The 17,452-nt window shown below is 42.6% G+C and overlaps 1 protein-coding gene across 2 annotated transcripts in view; it reads left to right on the top strand.

Annotated features, from left to right (window-relative positions):
* RAB6A (RAB6A, member RAS oncogene family) overlaps positions 1-17,452 on the top strand; it is a 104,298-nt gene that overhangs the window by 59,127 nt on the left and 27,719 nt on the right. The window contains exons 2-6 of one of the 2 annotated variants that reach the window (XM_074954849.1): positions 3,642-3,700; positions 10,631-10,684; positions 12,460-12,565; positions 15,079-15,190; positions 16,750-16,843. In XM_074954849.1, the coding sequence (XP_074810950.1) occupies positions 3,642-3,700; positions 10,631-10,684; positions 12,460-12,565; positions 15,079-15,190; positions 16,750-16,843 (425 nt within the window). Of the gene's footprint in view, positions 1-3,641; positions 3,701-10,630; positions 10,685-12,459; positions 12,566-12,630; positions 12,737-15,078; positions 15,191-16,749; positions 16,844-17,452 lie in introns of both variants that reach the window. The other variant, XM_074954840.1, reaches the window with a different exon arrangement.

A 17,452-nucleotide genomic window follows, 5' to 3' on the forward strand; every position in this document is an offset into this window, starting at 1 on the left:
GTATACTGGGGAAATGAATTAACCAACATGTAACATTGTTAATCACTATTTAGTACTTGGTGTGGACAGTCGTGTGTAAAAGCATATGAGGTGGTCTAAATGGTGTGAAACATGCTGACTGAAACCTATCTCCTTTTCCTGGTGTAGGCTGAGGCCTGGTCTACACCAAAATATTAGATTGACCTAGCTACATCATTCAAGGCTGTGAGGAATTTCACACCCTGTGTTACATAGTTAGGTTGGTCTAATGCCCATTGTACTTGCAGCTAGGTCGACGGAAGAATTAAGAAGTGGATTGACTACATCAAAAGGAAAATAACCCTTCCATTGATGTAGGAAGCGTCCGTGCTGCAATAGCGCTGCTGCAGTGGCGTAGCTTGGCAGCTGTAGGGTAGATATACCCAAAGCCTTTGATAGCAAGGGACTGCTGGCAAGACAGCTTCCATGAGTGGCCTTTGGCTCTTGGTGTGGAATAGCCAGTTTGAATTCCAGGGCATTCCTCAAGGCCCACCTATAATCTTTTGTGAGCTTGGGGCATCCGGGGCCGTTCTGAAGTGGGAAAAATATTTTTTTTTGTTTTTTGCTGTTTCTTTGCCTTTTGGCTTGTGATGGAGGGCATGGAGAAGTTGCCTTATACAGGCTCTGTTCCAAATATTGTAGGAATGGTTCTTTGAAATCAGTGTTAAGCCTATACAGCTTCAGGGTGGGTGCCTGTTTATATAAATCCAAACCCATGAATTTCAAAATCTGAGGCTCACCGATCCCACTGGGCCTATAATTTAAGGGAAAGTGCGGATACTGTTGGTTCCAATCACTTAGCTCCCACTTCTACCTAGACTCTTAAAGCAAGTTTGCACTTACAAAAGTGATATTTTCATAGTCGTGGAATTAAAACTGTAAACAGTCGGTATCAAGCCTAGCCTGATTCGGTAACTATTGATTCACTGTGTAAGGAGAACCTTTTTTCCCTTAAAGGAAAAGAAGAGTCTTTGAACTGAAGTGCATCCAAATTACCAATACGTAGGTTGAAATAGTTTCAATTCAAATTAAACCCAACAGCAATCACCTTTTCTCTCCCCCGCACCTGCTGTTTGATGCTGGAAAGGTAGTTTAAATGAGGGTGTTGGGGTGTAGGGAGATATGGCAAGTGATAGGAAAGAGAACCTTCCTGTCTGGCGGATCTGTATTTTCAGCAGAGATTGCTTCCAAGAGACCCAGAAGTACAGGAGAGGAGTTCTAGAAGCTCGTGCTGGCAGCCTGCTGGCATGTTTTGAAGTACCTGCAGTGTATGCTTCACTGGGCATGATGATTGGTAGTCCTGTTGTCGATCCTTTCAGTGCCCTGTCATAGTAAGATGGATTTGCTCTTGGTGGTGCAGGGAGATACAGATTGACCCCACTGTACCTCAGGACTCCTGAGAGAACCAGCTCAGTGGTAGTTACCTGCCCACTCTCAGAATTTCCACTGGGGACTCTGTAAATTAATCATAGAAGTGCAGTGAGGATTTGTTAAGTCAGCTCCTCTCCTGAGTTTCTTGGCCAGATCCACTGCTCCCATTCTTTGAGCTATGCAAGCACCCTTATGGAGGGAAGGTGCTGTTCTGTTTTGTTGCATCCTTCTGATACACCTTCTTCAACTAGTGGCACTGCACCAGGGTCTATATCAGCATAGATGCTGGAGTGAATCATGCGGCAAAGTTAATCTGAGACTTGCAGCGTCTCTAGATCTGTGACTGACCACTGCTTTGTGTTCACTCTGCACCACATCTCCCTGTTCAACATACTTGTATTCTGTTGCGTAGGGTTCCCAGGACAAATCTGAATAAATGTGGGACTACCCCTGCTTTATCTCAGATGCTTGCTGCCTAAAGCTATACATTGAAGGGAATATTTGTTACATCTTTACAAAGGCAGCCTTCGAACTTCTTGTGAAATTTGATTATGCTTACAGGGTGGAAGCATTTACGAATTCATGGAGAAAGTTGCATCTGGATTCAAGGGCTCTGTCTCAAAGGCTCCTTGTTGGAAGCTGCAGATTTCATTTCTTATAGCAGAGCTGGATTCAAAAGGAAGCAATGGTGAAATTCATGGACCCTGGAAATAGAATCAAATGCTGAGTTGGGGTGGCCTTAGAGAGCCCTTGTTTGTAGAAGTTTGGGCCAATGTTGTCAAAAAGACAAGTGATCCATGGTCCTTTTTCATGGTCTCCCCAGTCCCCACCCCCACTTTCTGGAAGGCTACATGCTACTGCTTGTGGGGGGCATCTGGTGGTTCAGTGCCACCGAAACAGAGAAGCTCTGGCTATTGCTGAAGTCTACAGCCCTGTGCAAGTTGAGCTGCCACATCTTCAGCTGCGTTGTGTGGGTGGGTAGCGTGGAGGTAATTCAGCTCTCCCTTTTTGTCTGTTCTGCACCACCTGAACTAGCCTATATGGAAATCACTGCACTGGTGCTTATGGAAGGCCCTATGGCGGTGTGGAGTACAACAGAGAAGCATAGTGCATGGCAGTTGCTTAGCACTAGAAGTACAGTGCGAGGATTTTAAAATGCCAGACTGTGATGAGGCACAAGAAGGGATTTGGTTTCACCAGCCTCACACTCCTCCTCTTCTATTTTCTTACTGACTCCTTTAGTCTAAACTGGCTCAGAAATAAGAGCAAGTGGTGGACTAGGTAGAAAAGGAGTTTGAGTCAGGTCACTTGTGTCCTCATCCCAGCTTAGCCACTGACATGTCACTCAGAAGCTAGCTGCCTTAGTGTGCCTGATTTACAATGGGTATGTTACTTCTTACCTGCCTCAGGGAGACATAAGCTTTTGACAGAGTGCTTTGAAATCTGTGATAAATGCTACCGAAGCACTCAGTACTAATAAACATAGTGATGGAGATCCATTAACAATGGCATGATACAGGATCTAAGATATTAGGTGATCTACCTCTCCTACCAATCCTGAAATGCAGCCACCATCAGATGGAACGTGGGAGCTATTTAACACTGCACATACCTGCATATGCTGCAAGGGGTAATACATGTGTTGTCTGCAAGGGTGGATCGAAGCTGACATGGTGGTGAGGAGTATAAAGTAGATCCTGTCCAGGCGTTTTGTGGGCTGGGGGTCTGCCAACTTCAGTGCATTTCCATCCTGTCTTGTGGTAGTGACTACTAGTTATGTCAGGTGCATGTGTAGTGTGAGTTAATGGAGATCAGAGGTAAAATTTTCAAAAGTGAGTAAGGCCCAGATACATAAAGATGTTTAGGCTCCTAACTCCCATTGAAATCTAGCTAGGAACCTAAATACCTTTGTGGAGCTGGGCCTAAGACACTTTTGAGAATGGGCACAATTGGCTAAATTTTAAAATCAAACACAATAATTTGAAGTTAATGTTGTAGTTGGATCTGTTTATGTTTGTTTGCTTTTTTGTGTGCATTTAACTTTAATTTCTTAAATATCTGAATGGCTTTCAGAAAAATAGTAGTGACTCTTGCAACAATTACATCAACTGAGTTCCTTTTTACCCTTGGCCAGTTTAATTGCATAGTATTGATTGATTGGAACACCAGTTAAAACTGGAATGCAGTGTTTGGTCACTTGTTCTAATTTCACACTAAAAACTCTTCCTTGAACCTGTTTTTCTGTTTTCTAGTGGGGAAGACCTCCTTGATCACCAGGTTCATGTATGACAGCTTTGACAACACCTATCAGGTAATACAATCAATCTCAGCATTTTATGGGCCCCAATCTTGTCAAACTGTTTTTCACATGAGGCCTCTACTTGACTCTAGTGAGTGAGGGGTTTGCTGATCAGCCAGTATCCTAAATACATTTATTTGGTTTTAAAGCTTTAAACTTATAAAAATACACCCCACCCCACCATTGACTTCTTCATATAACATTGGAATTTGCATTGTAGCTGACCAATGGGCAGGTGATCCCTCCGCTCTGAAGCGGAAAGCCAATCTCCTTGAGAAGTGGCTGTTCTCAACTATTGGGATAGCTCTGCCATTCCCTTCCTTGCTTGCTGCCAAAACTTCATGGACCTTATTCAACCCTAACGTAACTCTAGTGATGGTCATGGAAATACAGCAGGAGTGACTCTGGAACGTACTGACGTGAGTGGAGTTACCACCAGAAACTTGGAACCATGTTTGCTGGCGCAAGACTGGGAAGAAAGCTGTTCCACAATGGACTCCTGGCTTGTGCACACCGTGGGACTCGAGGGTCTGTGGAGCACAGAGGGGAGAAATGAGTAGTTCGTTGTTTAAAAAATGTGTCTCTCGCTCCTGCTATCTAAGCAGAGCTCTGTGTAGCTCAAAAGCTTGTTTCTCTCTCTCCAACAAGTTTTATTACCTCCCCCAACTTGTCTCTCTAATATTCTGGGACCAACATGGCTACTGCACCACTGTATAAAACTATTAAGGACAGGTCCAGGCATAGTTCTCTCATATCCCACCTCGGGTTTGAACTGGCAGCATGGTTTCTGACTGCTGGCAACAGGAGGCTGAAATAGTGGTTGCTGCTATTTACTCTGTTCAGCTCTGTAGAACCAACACAGCTGTGTGTTAGCTGGATTCTATTCTGACTACATAAGCAAACCGTGTTCTGGTAGACTCATGAGCCAGGAAGAAACCAGTTCTCATATTCTAGCTTGATCTTGCAAGGCAGCTACGAAAACCGTTGTTTTTTTTTCCATAAGTGGAGCATGTTTGCTCTGGCAGCCATCAATCATGAAACCAAATGCCACTGTTACAGAGCCCCTTCTTGAAACAAATCCGCATTACGTTACTTATTTACAGTCTCATCTCACCCATCACATGCTAAGCACTTTCCAAACAGACAGTCCCTGTCGTGAAGACCAGTCCTCTATATTTATATTTTTTAAAAACCCAGTACTGTAGTTGTTCTCCACTTAAACTTGTAAAAGCATTTTTGGGAGATTGTCAATAGCCTTTCCCCCTTATTAATGGTTTCTTTCCTGTCTCTCCATAGCTCCCCATCACTGCTGCTAGGCAAGATGGACAGAACTAAATGCAAGTTCCCATTAAATCAGCAGTGTTAGCAAAGCTTCTATGGTCTAGGATGACTACAGTACACATTAGCCTCTCCTGGGAGCAAACATCCTTGCAGATTCTGCCCACAGTAATTACATGGACATGTTAAAGCAGTGCTTTTATTTAATCATCTCTCTTTCCAACAGTACTTTTTTTCTTTCAGTTCTATTTTTTTCTCTGTGGACCCTGTGTCCTAGTTTTGCTTGGAGAGCTTTGACCCTCAAACTTTATGTTAATGCAGCTGTCTCCATGGGAAGATGTCTGATGTAATAAACTGATTGCAAAATGAATGAGTGGGACTTAGAGAAATCTTGGGGGCTTATCAAATCAGCTTCAATTTACCTGTCACTGATGTGTGCCTAGCTTTGTACTTGTATGGCACCATTCACCTGAGGATGTTTAGTTTTACAAACATGATCATGACTCAGAGGCTGGGAAATATTATTCCAGATTTTACATAACAGGAAGGGGGGATAAAGTTCCAACAGGTTAAGTGACTTGCCCAGGATCGCACAGCAAGTCAATGGCAGAGCCAGAACCCAGATTCCCTGCAGCCCAGTACCAAGTTCTGAATAGTGGAGCCCTGTCAAAAGTCCAGTACCGTACCTTGAACTGTTTGGCTAATTTTAGCTATAGGTGGGTTGACAGATGATCTTATCTTCTGGTGCCTTTTGACAAACTTGGGTGCACTCTTTATTTCTGAAAGCTTCCACAACCAATCACTAGAGCCATATTTGTCGGGTTCAGTTATAAATAGGAAGCTTGTGTTTGATAAAATATTCCTTGCTTTGTGTGGGTTTTTTATTCCCAAGTTGCCAAGTAAGAGGCGTGCTGCTGTTGCTCGTCGGTTATTAATAAGCTGCTTTCAGGAAAGCAGCAGTTGTGCAGACTTACAAATCAGCAGAGGGTTCCCTGCTGTGTGTTTGGGGGGGGTGGGACACATGAGAAATAAAATGTCACGTTTGGCAAAGTATGTTTATAACAGGAATGGAACCCTTTGCCTGCAGGTGGGGTTGGGAGAGGCTGCATTGTAGATATTATGCAGTGCTGGAGAGCAAGGAAAGGACAGAGGCCCCAAATTACCTGCCACACTTTTAAACAGCTAAGTAGCAACGTACTGACCACTTGCTCTTCTGTTTTCATGCTCTCTCTGTATATGGCCTTTCTAAAAACACATGCAGTAACTCAACCACAAGATATGGGCTTGATGCAACAATTACTGAGTGAAAGTTCTATGACTGTTATGCACAAGCTCATACAGAAAAATGATAAAAGGCAAACATACCATACCCCCATGGGCAACACTTGTCACAAAATGATCACTCCATAGCTGACTTCAGTCCTCATCCTCAAAGGAAACCTGCACAACATCTCCAAAGGACAAGCTGGGAGTTTAAATTCAGAAATTTGCTAGTCACTAAAAATCATGGTCTCAATAAAGACACTGGATTTATGGCTGATTACAACAATCTCTAACCCACTAACCCCCCTTTTTTATCCTATGACTGCAGAGGTGTTAACAGGCTACTGTACTTTGAATGGTCTCTTAGAATGTGTTAACTACTTTCGCTAAATAATCTGTTCCAATTTGTATTTAGCTGTGACACTCTGAATACGTTTCCCAGACATGAAGATGAAGTCCTCTGTGTAGCTTGAAAGCTTGTCTCTCTCACCAGTAGAAGCTGGCCCAATAAAAGACATTAGTTCACCCCCTTGTCTCCGTTATGCAAGAGAGCAGACTAGAGGATTGTAATGACCCCTTCTGGCTTGATTCTGTAAGCATGTAAAAATGGAGGGAGGATGGTCTTGTGGTAAAGGTACCTGCCTGGGACTCAGGAGATCCAGGCTCAATTCCTGCTCTGCCACAAACTCCCTCTCTTACCTTGGGCAAGTGACTTGTCTTCTGTCCGTTCCCAATCTATAAAATGGGGATAATAACATTGCCCTATCTCACAGGGGTGTTGAGGATAAATACTTGGATAGTATGGTGAGGGGGCCATATAAATATCTAGACAGATACTTACAGTGGATGGAGCACTTTGTTCCATTTAGGTCCACCTGCCTCCTTTAAATTTGCAGTTGTGCCTCACAATGTGTCTCTTGCCTACAGAACCTGTAACTACTTGCTTCTGTTGGTTCCACACATTAACAACTGTGTGTGTGAAGAAATGGTACCCAAACTTCCCTAAGTCTTGCTCTACTTTAGCTTAATTTCATGCCCACTTATTCTTGTATCTGACAGTAAACTTTAATAGGCTTACAGCATCCTTCTTACTTCAAGTCCACTAATCCGCACTTCAGGTTTTCCCATCTCTGTGCAGCTGGGGACAGAACCAGAGCCGGCTTGCAATTCCTGTCTTCCTCCTGTCAGGAACTTGAACAGATGCCCAGCTCCTGTGTCCTTTCTTTGATTTAAGTTTTATTGTATTTAAAAGTTCAGACTCCTAGGCCTTGTCCGCACTTGCGGCGGAGTGTAGGGTACGCGTAACTACATGCCGCAGAGAAAGACAGATTGCATCCAGACTCTCTGTGGCTACTCGCATGTAGCTACCCATGGCAGTGAAAAACTCTGTCAAGGGGAGGCAGAAGGGAAAGGCTCCGGCAGCTGCCCCTGCCAGACCCTTTCCCTGCTGCCAGAATCTTTCCCTGCGATGGGCAGAGGAGGCAGCGGAATACTACGCTACTAAAAACAGCAGTATAAACGTGGGAGGCACTGTTTTGGCAGATAGGGTACGTACCCGCAGGGTTCAGGCATGTCTTTACTCACCTAAGCAGTGCCTCACCATCTCCCCTGCTGTTTATACCCATGCTAGCTGGGTGTCAGTATGCTACACGCTGTCACAAGTGTAGACCTATCCCTAGACTGCCTGTTTTCTTGCCTTGCCCTCTACTCTCACTTCACTTTATTTTTTTTTATTATTATTATTATAATATGGCTAGAACTGTGTGGCTGTCCAAATTTGGCTCCTCTGACTCTGCTCAGTGTGTCAATATCAAATTTTCATACTTACGAAGATCTACACAGCGTAATGTTTCCTATCAGTTGAGTAGGAGATACTGCAGATACGGTGCCAGGCTAATGGGAGACCACTCAATCTGGGATGCAGAGAGAGTTGTGTTGCTTCTGACCTGCTTTAATGAAGATGGAAACTTTCATGCGTAAAGGACATTTAACTTAAAAATCCTACAAGCCGTATACTCAGCCTTCAACCTGGCATTACCTGCCTTTATTGAGGAGGCATTAGGGCATGAAGGAGTCTCCATACTTAATACCTTGTGGGGAGATATGTTGCTTTAGGCACACTGGCATTCCTACCACGGTTACAACTTGAGGTCTTCTACATACCTACTTTTTGGGATAGGAAAGGCTAATAAAGACTTCATACCACACAACCACAGTTCCGTCCTCTTACTTAGAAGAATCAAAGTGGAGAAAGGAGTAGAGAACCTTTTGGGTTATCGAGTCCATCCCTCAGCCGGGACCGCTGATCCTCTTTGTTCAGTGTGAAGTTCCCCTAATGATGACCCCCTCATGTCTTTGAGCTAGTCCAAGGAATTACTTTTATTAAGATACCTGTTGGAGGTGGATTAGTGGCATATGAATCTTGCTGGTATATGACAGCTGGGTCCAGATGTTGAGGGACCTTTCCAAATTAAATGCTCTTAAAGCCTCCACAGCATCAGACATTGTTACATTATGACTTGTTTCGACTGGGGAAATTTCCCCAAAATTGCAAATCAGACTCACTTGAGCTGCTGTTGTACAGGAAGCTCTGGCACAAAGCAGCTGGGACAGTCTTCTGTTTGAGCTCAACCTCCTTTTCACTAAACCCGTTGTAAAAACTCTGCTAGTCACCAGGATGGTGTCTTTACTGTGGCTCCAGCTGGATCAGTGGGAATTTTTGGTGTGACCCAGGGTTGTGTGTGGTGCAAGATCTTAAGGCTTTTATCTATTAAATATTGTTTAATAGAACAAGGAAATCCATAAGATATCAGGGAGAATGGAAACTTTCTTGAGGCAAACTTTAATGTAGCTTTATCAAAACCTTGTAGCTTGTTTAGCAGTGGAAGGGAAATGTTTCAATGTACCAGTTGACTGAGTCCCCCAATATGTATATTTCAGGGGTTCTCAAACTTCATTGCACTGCGACCCTCTTCTGACAGCAAAAATAACACATGACCCCCAGGAGAGGGGACTGAAGCGTGAGCCCACCCGAGCCCCACCACCCCAGACTGCGGGGCCAAAGCTGAAGCCCAAGGGTTTCATCCTCGGGCGTGGGGCCTGTAACCTGAGCCCCACTGCCCCTGGCTATAGCTGAAGTCTGGGCCCCAGGCAGTGGGGCTCGGGCTTCGGCCCTGGGCCCCAGGCGGTCTAACACCAGCCCTGGCAACCCCATTAAAATGGCGTCGTGATCCACTTTGGGGTCCCAACCCACAGTTTGAGAACCGCTGGTATATTTCATCTGCTCACCTCTAAACTTTGGGATCCTTCCCATTTCTTGATGATGGAAATGCTTTTGGGTCATCAGCATTTGGGAAATCAACCTTGTCTCTTTCATATACCTTCCTCTGGCTTCCTCCCAAGACACTGGCTTTCTCTAGTCAGGAAAAGTCTTGTGCATCAAACACTGCAGCTAGCAGCAGAGGGAAACTGAGTTGGATCATGCAATGCTAGTCAGTTCCCTTTTGCAGCTGGCTGGTTGCATGAATACCACCCACTAGATTGTCCCCCAACCTATTGGGAAGCGTGGCAAAGACGGTAGAATGCCTACAATAAAAGGGATTTTGTGGTACAGAAGCATTTTTGGGATAAGGGTTCCTCTGACTTTTAGGATCAAGCCTTCTTACCGTAACTTGAGGAAGACTAGACCCTTAATGGTTTTGTTTCAGTTGATACCAGGTTGCTGGGACTCAGCTTGTCTTCCTGGCTTCATTGATAGCATTTAATGGCACTGCCATATCAAGGGTCACTCTGTTAAAGCCATGGTAGTGTTAGTAGCCCCAGTCCCAGGTCAGTCATACACCTGCAATACACAAAGCTGCAGTGCTGAGTTTCCCAATCCTGCAGTAAATATTCAATGCAGCATCACCAAGAGAATGAAGACTTGGGATCAGTGCTACAAGGGCTGTTTTTAACACTGTTCCTCCCTTTCCCCCACATTTTGGTTAAGATGGTGTCAGGATTTCTGTTGCTATGCTCCAGTAATGTCTAAAGGCACAAAGAAAACCCTGCTGCTGTATGCGTGTCTGTGGAATAAATGACCAAAGTTGTGTACAAACTGGTTAACTTAATTAAAAACGTGCCCTTTTTATGCTGTAATCTTATGCTACTAATAGGCACTAATTTTGCCAATATCTTTCACCTTATTTAGGTATGTACTTAAGAGTCTTGAGGCTTAAAGTGGAAAAAGCCTAACCTGTATCTTGCTTTCAAATCCCACTGAAGGAAAGCGCTATCCCATAAGTATGGCCCTCCGATCAGCTTGTACCAGTTCTAGTCTGGCATGACAATTATTGAATACCCTTGAGAGAAACAGATAACACCTGTTCGTTTTTTTAATTGAAATCTGACATATTTTTACAGGCAACAATTGGCATTGACTTTTTATCGAAAACCATGTACCTGGAGGATCGAACAGTGAGTAAGATTTTGCATGATTTTCTGTAGTCGCTTGGAAAGAATCTGCTATTCTTGGTATTTTTTTTGTAATCTGTCATAATGTGAGCATGCTTCAGAGTTCTGAAGTGGCCTGGAGGTCTAGAAGTAAACCATCCTGCTACCATGCAGAAGATCAGTGTTTGACTCAGGCTTGGTCCCTTGCTTCTAGGCTGTGCTGTGGAGGCCATGTAGGGAAATGAGTGTTTGCCTCTTGAGGTTTTTCACAAGTTTTGAAAGAGGCCATGTTCAGTCATTCTTGATTTGAATGGTCAATGTGATGCAGAATGTGGGGAGTAAAGGAGGAAAAGTGCATGGCTGGGGGAAGGTTTTAAAGAGTCTGCTGTTAGATGGGGTTTTGGAAAAGGGGCACCCCCAAAATTTCTTAATATGTGGCTGGGGGCTGAATATAAATTGGATCATGACTAGAACTGCCAACCTGTAACTCAGCAGGGTTTAACATGTCATTTTAAACAGAATATGTATAACTCATAAAGATATGCATGTTTACTCTGTTTAGCGCAGTACTGTCTCTGAAATTAAGCCAGTGTTCCACAAAAATGAACGCCATGGTCCAAAATTAGCTCACGTCCTTAATAAATGGGGTATATATTTGTAGAACATAAATTGCATAACTCTGCACAAGCTGATGGTATTGGGTAAATGCACAATAGATGTGATTGCATTTTAAGTGATCTGACAATTAGCATGCTCTTTCTAAAGCAGTTCAGGCCCTTAGATGTTTTTATATAGATGTATGCTGGTTTATAGAGCATCTTGTATTTTCTTTCAGAATTGAAGTGGTAAGAGAATTTCATCCTTGTCATCAGTGTTTATCTCTGTTAGTTTGCATTATGGCTAAACCTTACATGCAGCTGAATGACTAGCATTCATCCTCTTTTTGAAAAAGCATGATGTTAGCCGCTCCAGTGGCTTGGCAGCAGCTGGAAGACTTGCATTTAGAAGTGGTCTTAAATGTGATTCTTCCAACGCCCTTGTCATACAGGTCTCTGTGGTAGTGATGCATTTGGGCCCCAGGAAGAATGGCAGCAGAGCATGAATGCCTTCTGTGGGTGGATGTGCAGATTGGCACTTGCCTCAGGTTTCCTGCTCGCCCTCTCTGGCTGGAAAACTCAGCCATCCTATTGCCCACCCTCTAGAAGTGGGAAGGGGCTTTTGAAATACAAAGAGGTGGGAAGTGAGTGTGAAATATAGATTCCTCTGGACTCCTTTCTAGATCAGTTTAGGTAAAGAATACACTACCTTTAGGCTATGTGTACACTGCCGCCTATGTCGGCAAAATTTATGTTGCTCAGGGGAGTGAATATTCTACCCCGGAGCAACATAAATTACACCGACACAAGCACTAGTGTGCACAGCGCTGTGTCAGCAGAAGAGCTTTTCCCGCCGATCTAGCTTATGCCGATCATGGGGGTGGTATTTTTATGCTGCTGGGAGAGTTCTCTCCCGTTGGCATAGAGCGTCTTCACCACACACATTGCAAAGGCGCAGCTGTGCCGCTGCAGAGCTGTAAGTGTAGAGATGGCCTTAGATACCACTGGGGGTGGGAGGTTGCCACAAGGAGAGGCAGTTCGCTGCTGCTCCCAGTCCCAAACAATCTCCTGCATGAGTTATATTTTTATTTAGCTTTTTAAAAAGCCAATAAAATAAAATTTACTCTTTATTTTTAGTGGCAGTTTGGCTTTTTTTTTTTTTTTTTTTTTTTTTTTTTTTTTTAATTTTCTCCCATCCCACAGATCAGGTTGCAGCTGTGGGATACTGCGGGTCAGGAACGTTTCCGTAGCCTCATTCCCAGTTACATCCGTGACTCTGCTGCTGCTGTAGTAGTTTACGATATCACAAGTAGGTATTTTGCACTGGGTTTGACCTTTTCTTATTTTTCTTGCTTGTTTGACTGATTTTGTTAGGTACGGTTGCAATTATGGGACACAGCAGGTCAAGAGCGGTTCAGGAGCTTGATTCCTAGCTACATTCGTGACTCCACTGTTGCAGTTGTTGTTTATGATATCACAAGTGAGTGGGGGGAATTCTGCATTTCTGATACTCTGCTCTGTCGTTCTCTAGCCTAGCTCTGCATGTCCTATCACACTCATGTGGTTGTTCTTCATACTGGCATGAACAGTGTTTCCTTGTACTGTCGTCACGTTTTTGAAACCAGACACTTCTGATCACAGCTGTTTGTAGTAATGTATAAATGGACTTATGAATCTCCCTTGCTGAAAGAATACATTTATGACCCTTTCCTATCACATGGTTTGTCCCAAAGCCCTGAGCACTGGCTGGCCTAGTCTCATCTGCTCTTCTTTTGGGTACCATCTCCATCTTTGACTTGGTCTCAAACACCTGAATCACTTGCTTGCATATCTTTGAATTTCCAAATTAGAGCTTTCCCATTGAGGCCATTTGAGAACTGCAGCTTGCTTCATTCCATTGTCCCCAAAATCTGGGTGTGGGCTGGGGAAGGACATGCCACCTTTTTACCTTAATCGGTCACTTTCATTTTCTGGTATTTAAAGCTCCATGACTAAGGATTTAGCCTTTTAATAATGTAGTCTTTCATTTCATAATAAGGTATATACACTTTTGAGGACTAAAATGTTAGTGCTTTTTCACCTCCACCCTGAAGACTGGTTCAAAAGGCCAGAACAACCCTCATTTATTGGCTTTTAATTTTTAAAGAGCAATAATTTTGTTAAAGGAGAATTAAACCTTCGGAAGTTTTTTCCATTTTAAATCAGTAGGGACTGGATTAAATAGTCTGATTCTACCCAAATCCAAACAGGGCTTATCCTTTTATTCATAAATACTCTAGTAGATTATAGCAAGAATAAGGGCTTCCCTTGTAAACTTATTTAATTGTTATAAATAAACATTTTAAATTGAGCTAAAATTGCATGATAGTTGTGAATTTTGGACTTCTCTTCTGACCTCGTGATTATTGCTAAGTACTAAAGCAAAGCTTTATGCCATTAAGTTGCTGGCAAGTCTTAACCATCTAAGACTTACAGTATTTCATTGTACCATTACAAAGCCAACAGTTACCACAGAGATCTCCTTATTTAAGTGTAGGCAAATACTTTGGCATCTCGGTGATCGTAGCTTTTGTATGTTAACTGTTAAATTGAATGGTACTGCAGCTGATATTATTGTTAGGAACACAGCTTTGCAAACAAGGTTATTGTATATTAATTAGTTAATGCCTATTTCCTAGAATCTTGTTTTGCAGCTTAGATGTTCATTACCTATTCTTCTAAAGCTGCTGGAATCTGGAAGGGGCTTTTAGTTAGAAAAGTGCCAAAGGATCCTTTTATGTATGTTTTTATGTAAACAGTTCTGAACTTCTTTTGAGGTCAGTGATCAACCCAACAAGGGTGGCTAGTAATTATATAAGCCAAATATTCCTAGGAGAACAAGCCTAAAACTAGTGATCACAAAATGAGTAAGCAACACAGTATATAATTGCTGATAAACGCTTTTTAAAAGCCTTGAAACAGTAGGGCCCTCTTACCAATGCGCATATTCAGTATTTTTCAAGTCATGAGTAGTACAGATTAAATAGCAAAGTTATTATGCCCCCATTCCGTATATAAAATACGTTCAACTACAGCCTGGTGTAAGTGTCTACACTACAGTGGAGCCCCCGCCGATGTAAGTTGCCAACTAAATTGACTTAACTCCACCTCTGTGAGAGCTGTAGCACTTACGTTGATGTAGTAGGGCGACGCAGTATCTGTGTAGACACTGCGTTACTCACTTCACCTGTTGGCTCCCAGCCCCGTGCGGGGCTGACAGCCAAAGCCCTCACCACCCTAGCATTGACAACCTGAGCTGTCAGCACCAGGGCTGCGGGGCTCCAGCGGTCAGTGCCTCACAATGCCTTACTTCAGTCTGTGGAAACTCCTGGTGAGGGATGAGCAACACTGACAGAAGGAGCGTGGTGTGAATGTGAACCTCCACTTGAATTACTGCGGTGGCTGTACATTGACTCAGTTTTGTAGTGTAGACAAGCCCTTAGTTCAATAAAGTAAAATAATAACAGTTCTTTAAAAGTAATGATAAAAAACTCTTCATAATTTGCACTCTGATACTAAAAGTCCATTTATAATTTGATAGATGAAGTGCAATTGCAGGTGCATTTAAAGCCAAAGGGTAAAATCCAAGACCCACTGAAATAAATAACAAAACTCCCATTGACTTCACTGGGGTCAGGATTGCATCCATTGATTCTACATAGCCCTAATGTACCAATTACCAGAGAATGTGAGGCTTTTATTCAAGATTTATGGCTGTATTGGCAGTGATCTGGGAAGAACATTTTACAGTGACACTCATCTTTGTCCACTCTTTCTTACTAGATGTAAACTCATTCCAGCAAACCACAAAATGGATTGATGATGTCAGAACGGAAAGGGGCAGTGATGTCATCATTATGCTAGTGGGAAATAAAACAGATCTAGCAGATAAGAGGTACGGAGAAATAATTCTTCTTAATTATATGGCCAGTCTGCTGTTGATTTCGCGGAGAAAGCTCTGTTTAAAGTGATTCTGTTATTTTTGGCCCAAAATCTAGTTTGTTTAAATTATGCTGAAGCCAGATGTGAATAGAAATTTCTTGATTTAAAAAAAAAAAAAAAAAAAAAAAAAATCAGTTGACACTTTATTTAAACATTTCCTGGCTTGAGTGTGAGCCCACAGGACAGCATTGTGTGTGAGAACCAGAACCAGCATTATCCGCGAGAACCAGGAAGTGAAATTAACCAATCTAGTGTCCAGTGTCCAAGCTGAGTGAAATGTAAAGAGTCAATAGCATCAGTGAAGGAGTAAACTAGATTTAAAACGTTTGTTTAATAATCTAGGTTTAGGTGACTAATTTAAATGTAGGTGACTAATTTAAATGATTATCTTGAATATTCCTTTAAACATTAGTTTGTTTTTAATGTTAAGATTAAAATCAAAACTATATTTAGAATTTTGTTTAAAAGAGCAGCTTCTGTTGAACGGAGTGATTTTTCTCTCTCCTGCCCCCCTTGTCATACCTACTGTAATTTTTTAGGGGTAAGTTTTTTCAGACATACTAATACAAAGTTGCACTGGCATTTGGACATTCTGCTGCCTTGCTACAGTGGATTTATGCTAATCTCTCCATACAAAGTGGTACAAAATAGTGTCTTTTTAAAACACAAACACATAATGGCAGTATGTCCTTCTGAACATGACAATATGCTAGCAACAGACTTGGTTAAAGTATAAATTTCATGACATTAGCTTCCTATGTGTCATAAATGGTGTATCATAAACTTGAGTTCAGGGAGCAGCTGGGTATATGTTGAGGACTTTAGGATATTTGTTTGGAAGATCTTTAGCTCCTTTCAACAAAATAGTTTTTAGTTGATTTAACTTAAATATTTTAAAAGTAGTTTTTTGATACTTTCAGGTTACATACAATTATTTTGAAAAAAGTTAAATAACCATATTAAGGTTTAGCTAAACAGGGCAATAATGGCTAGTTAGCGCAACGTAAGAGCACTAATTCTTATCAAGCCATACAAGTGTTGTTTCCTGGCAAGAAACTTAGGAAATGGCCAGTGGCCACCTTGGCTTTATTACTGAAAAGCCAGAGAATCATAGAAACATAGGGGCTGGAAGGGATCTTGAGAGGTCATCTCGTCCATCCACCACATGCTGAGGCAGGATTGAGTATACGTAGGCCATTCCTGGCAGGTGCACTGTAGAAGCCCAGCTTGTATTCTGAAATGTTGTGCCCTTCCTCTGGTGGTGACTGGAGACCGTACCTGGCAGGTATAACTACATGTGTGCTGGGACTGGGGGGACATCTCTTGGGCTGGAGGCAAAACCCTAATTGTCAGGATAGTCCTATCTTTTGCTCTAATAAGAAAAGGAGGACTTGTGGCACCTTAGAGACTAACAAGGTGCCACAAGTCCTCCTTTTCTTTTTGCGAATACAGACTAACACGGCTGTTACTCTGAAACCTGTCATTTTGCTGTAATGTTTTTCTTTTCCCCAGGCAAGTGTCCATTGAGGAGGGAGAGAGGAAAGCCAAAGAGCTGAATGTAATGTTCATTGAAACTAGTGCGAAAGCAGGATACAATGTAAAACAGGTAAGTGACATGGGGCAGTGTGTACTGTGCACTCAATCTGCTGGAATATTTTTACATCCTGTGATGAACCAGGGTATAGCATGTTCCATGGTAGTGGAGATAAGCAAATTGGCCAAGGACTCTAGAGGAACATCTACTCTTCAGTCCGCAGACAGCACTTCTGGGGGGTTTTTAGCTGTCATTTGAAAGACCCACCTGTAGTAAATTGCTTGAAACCTCATTTATTCACTTTGAAAGGGTGGATGATTTGTCTGGGGTTGGAACCATAGGACTCTGGGTATTCAAAAGCTGATTGGACTAGCTGGAATGGTTGAAAGTGTGGGAAGTCTGGGGTCTCTGACCCTGATTTGCTCTGGGACTGTGGACAAGTCAGTCTGACTACATTTCACCATGGGCAAAACAGGAAGAATAATTAAGCTTCACCAATGATAGTTATTTGGAAGACACTATAAGTGTGAATGATCATTCTCTGACCTCCAGCTCATCCCCTCCAACTATGGAGTGATAGACTTTCAAGTTGGGAAAGGTAATCTAACAGCTTTCTGCAGTGCTGCAGCATTCAGTTTTATGTTGCAAGATGAGTTTCTGCCTTTTAAATGCTGAACTGCC

This window comes from Natator depressus, chromosome 1 (genome assembly GCF_965152275.1).
Source record: "Natator depressus isolate rNatDep1 chromosome 1, rNatDep2.hap1, whole genome shotgun sequence".
NCBI classification, from domain to species: Eukaryota; Metazoa; Chordata; order Testudines; family Cheloniidae; genus Natator; species Natator depressus.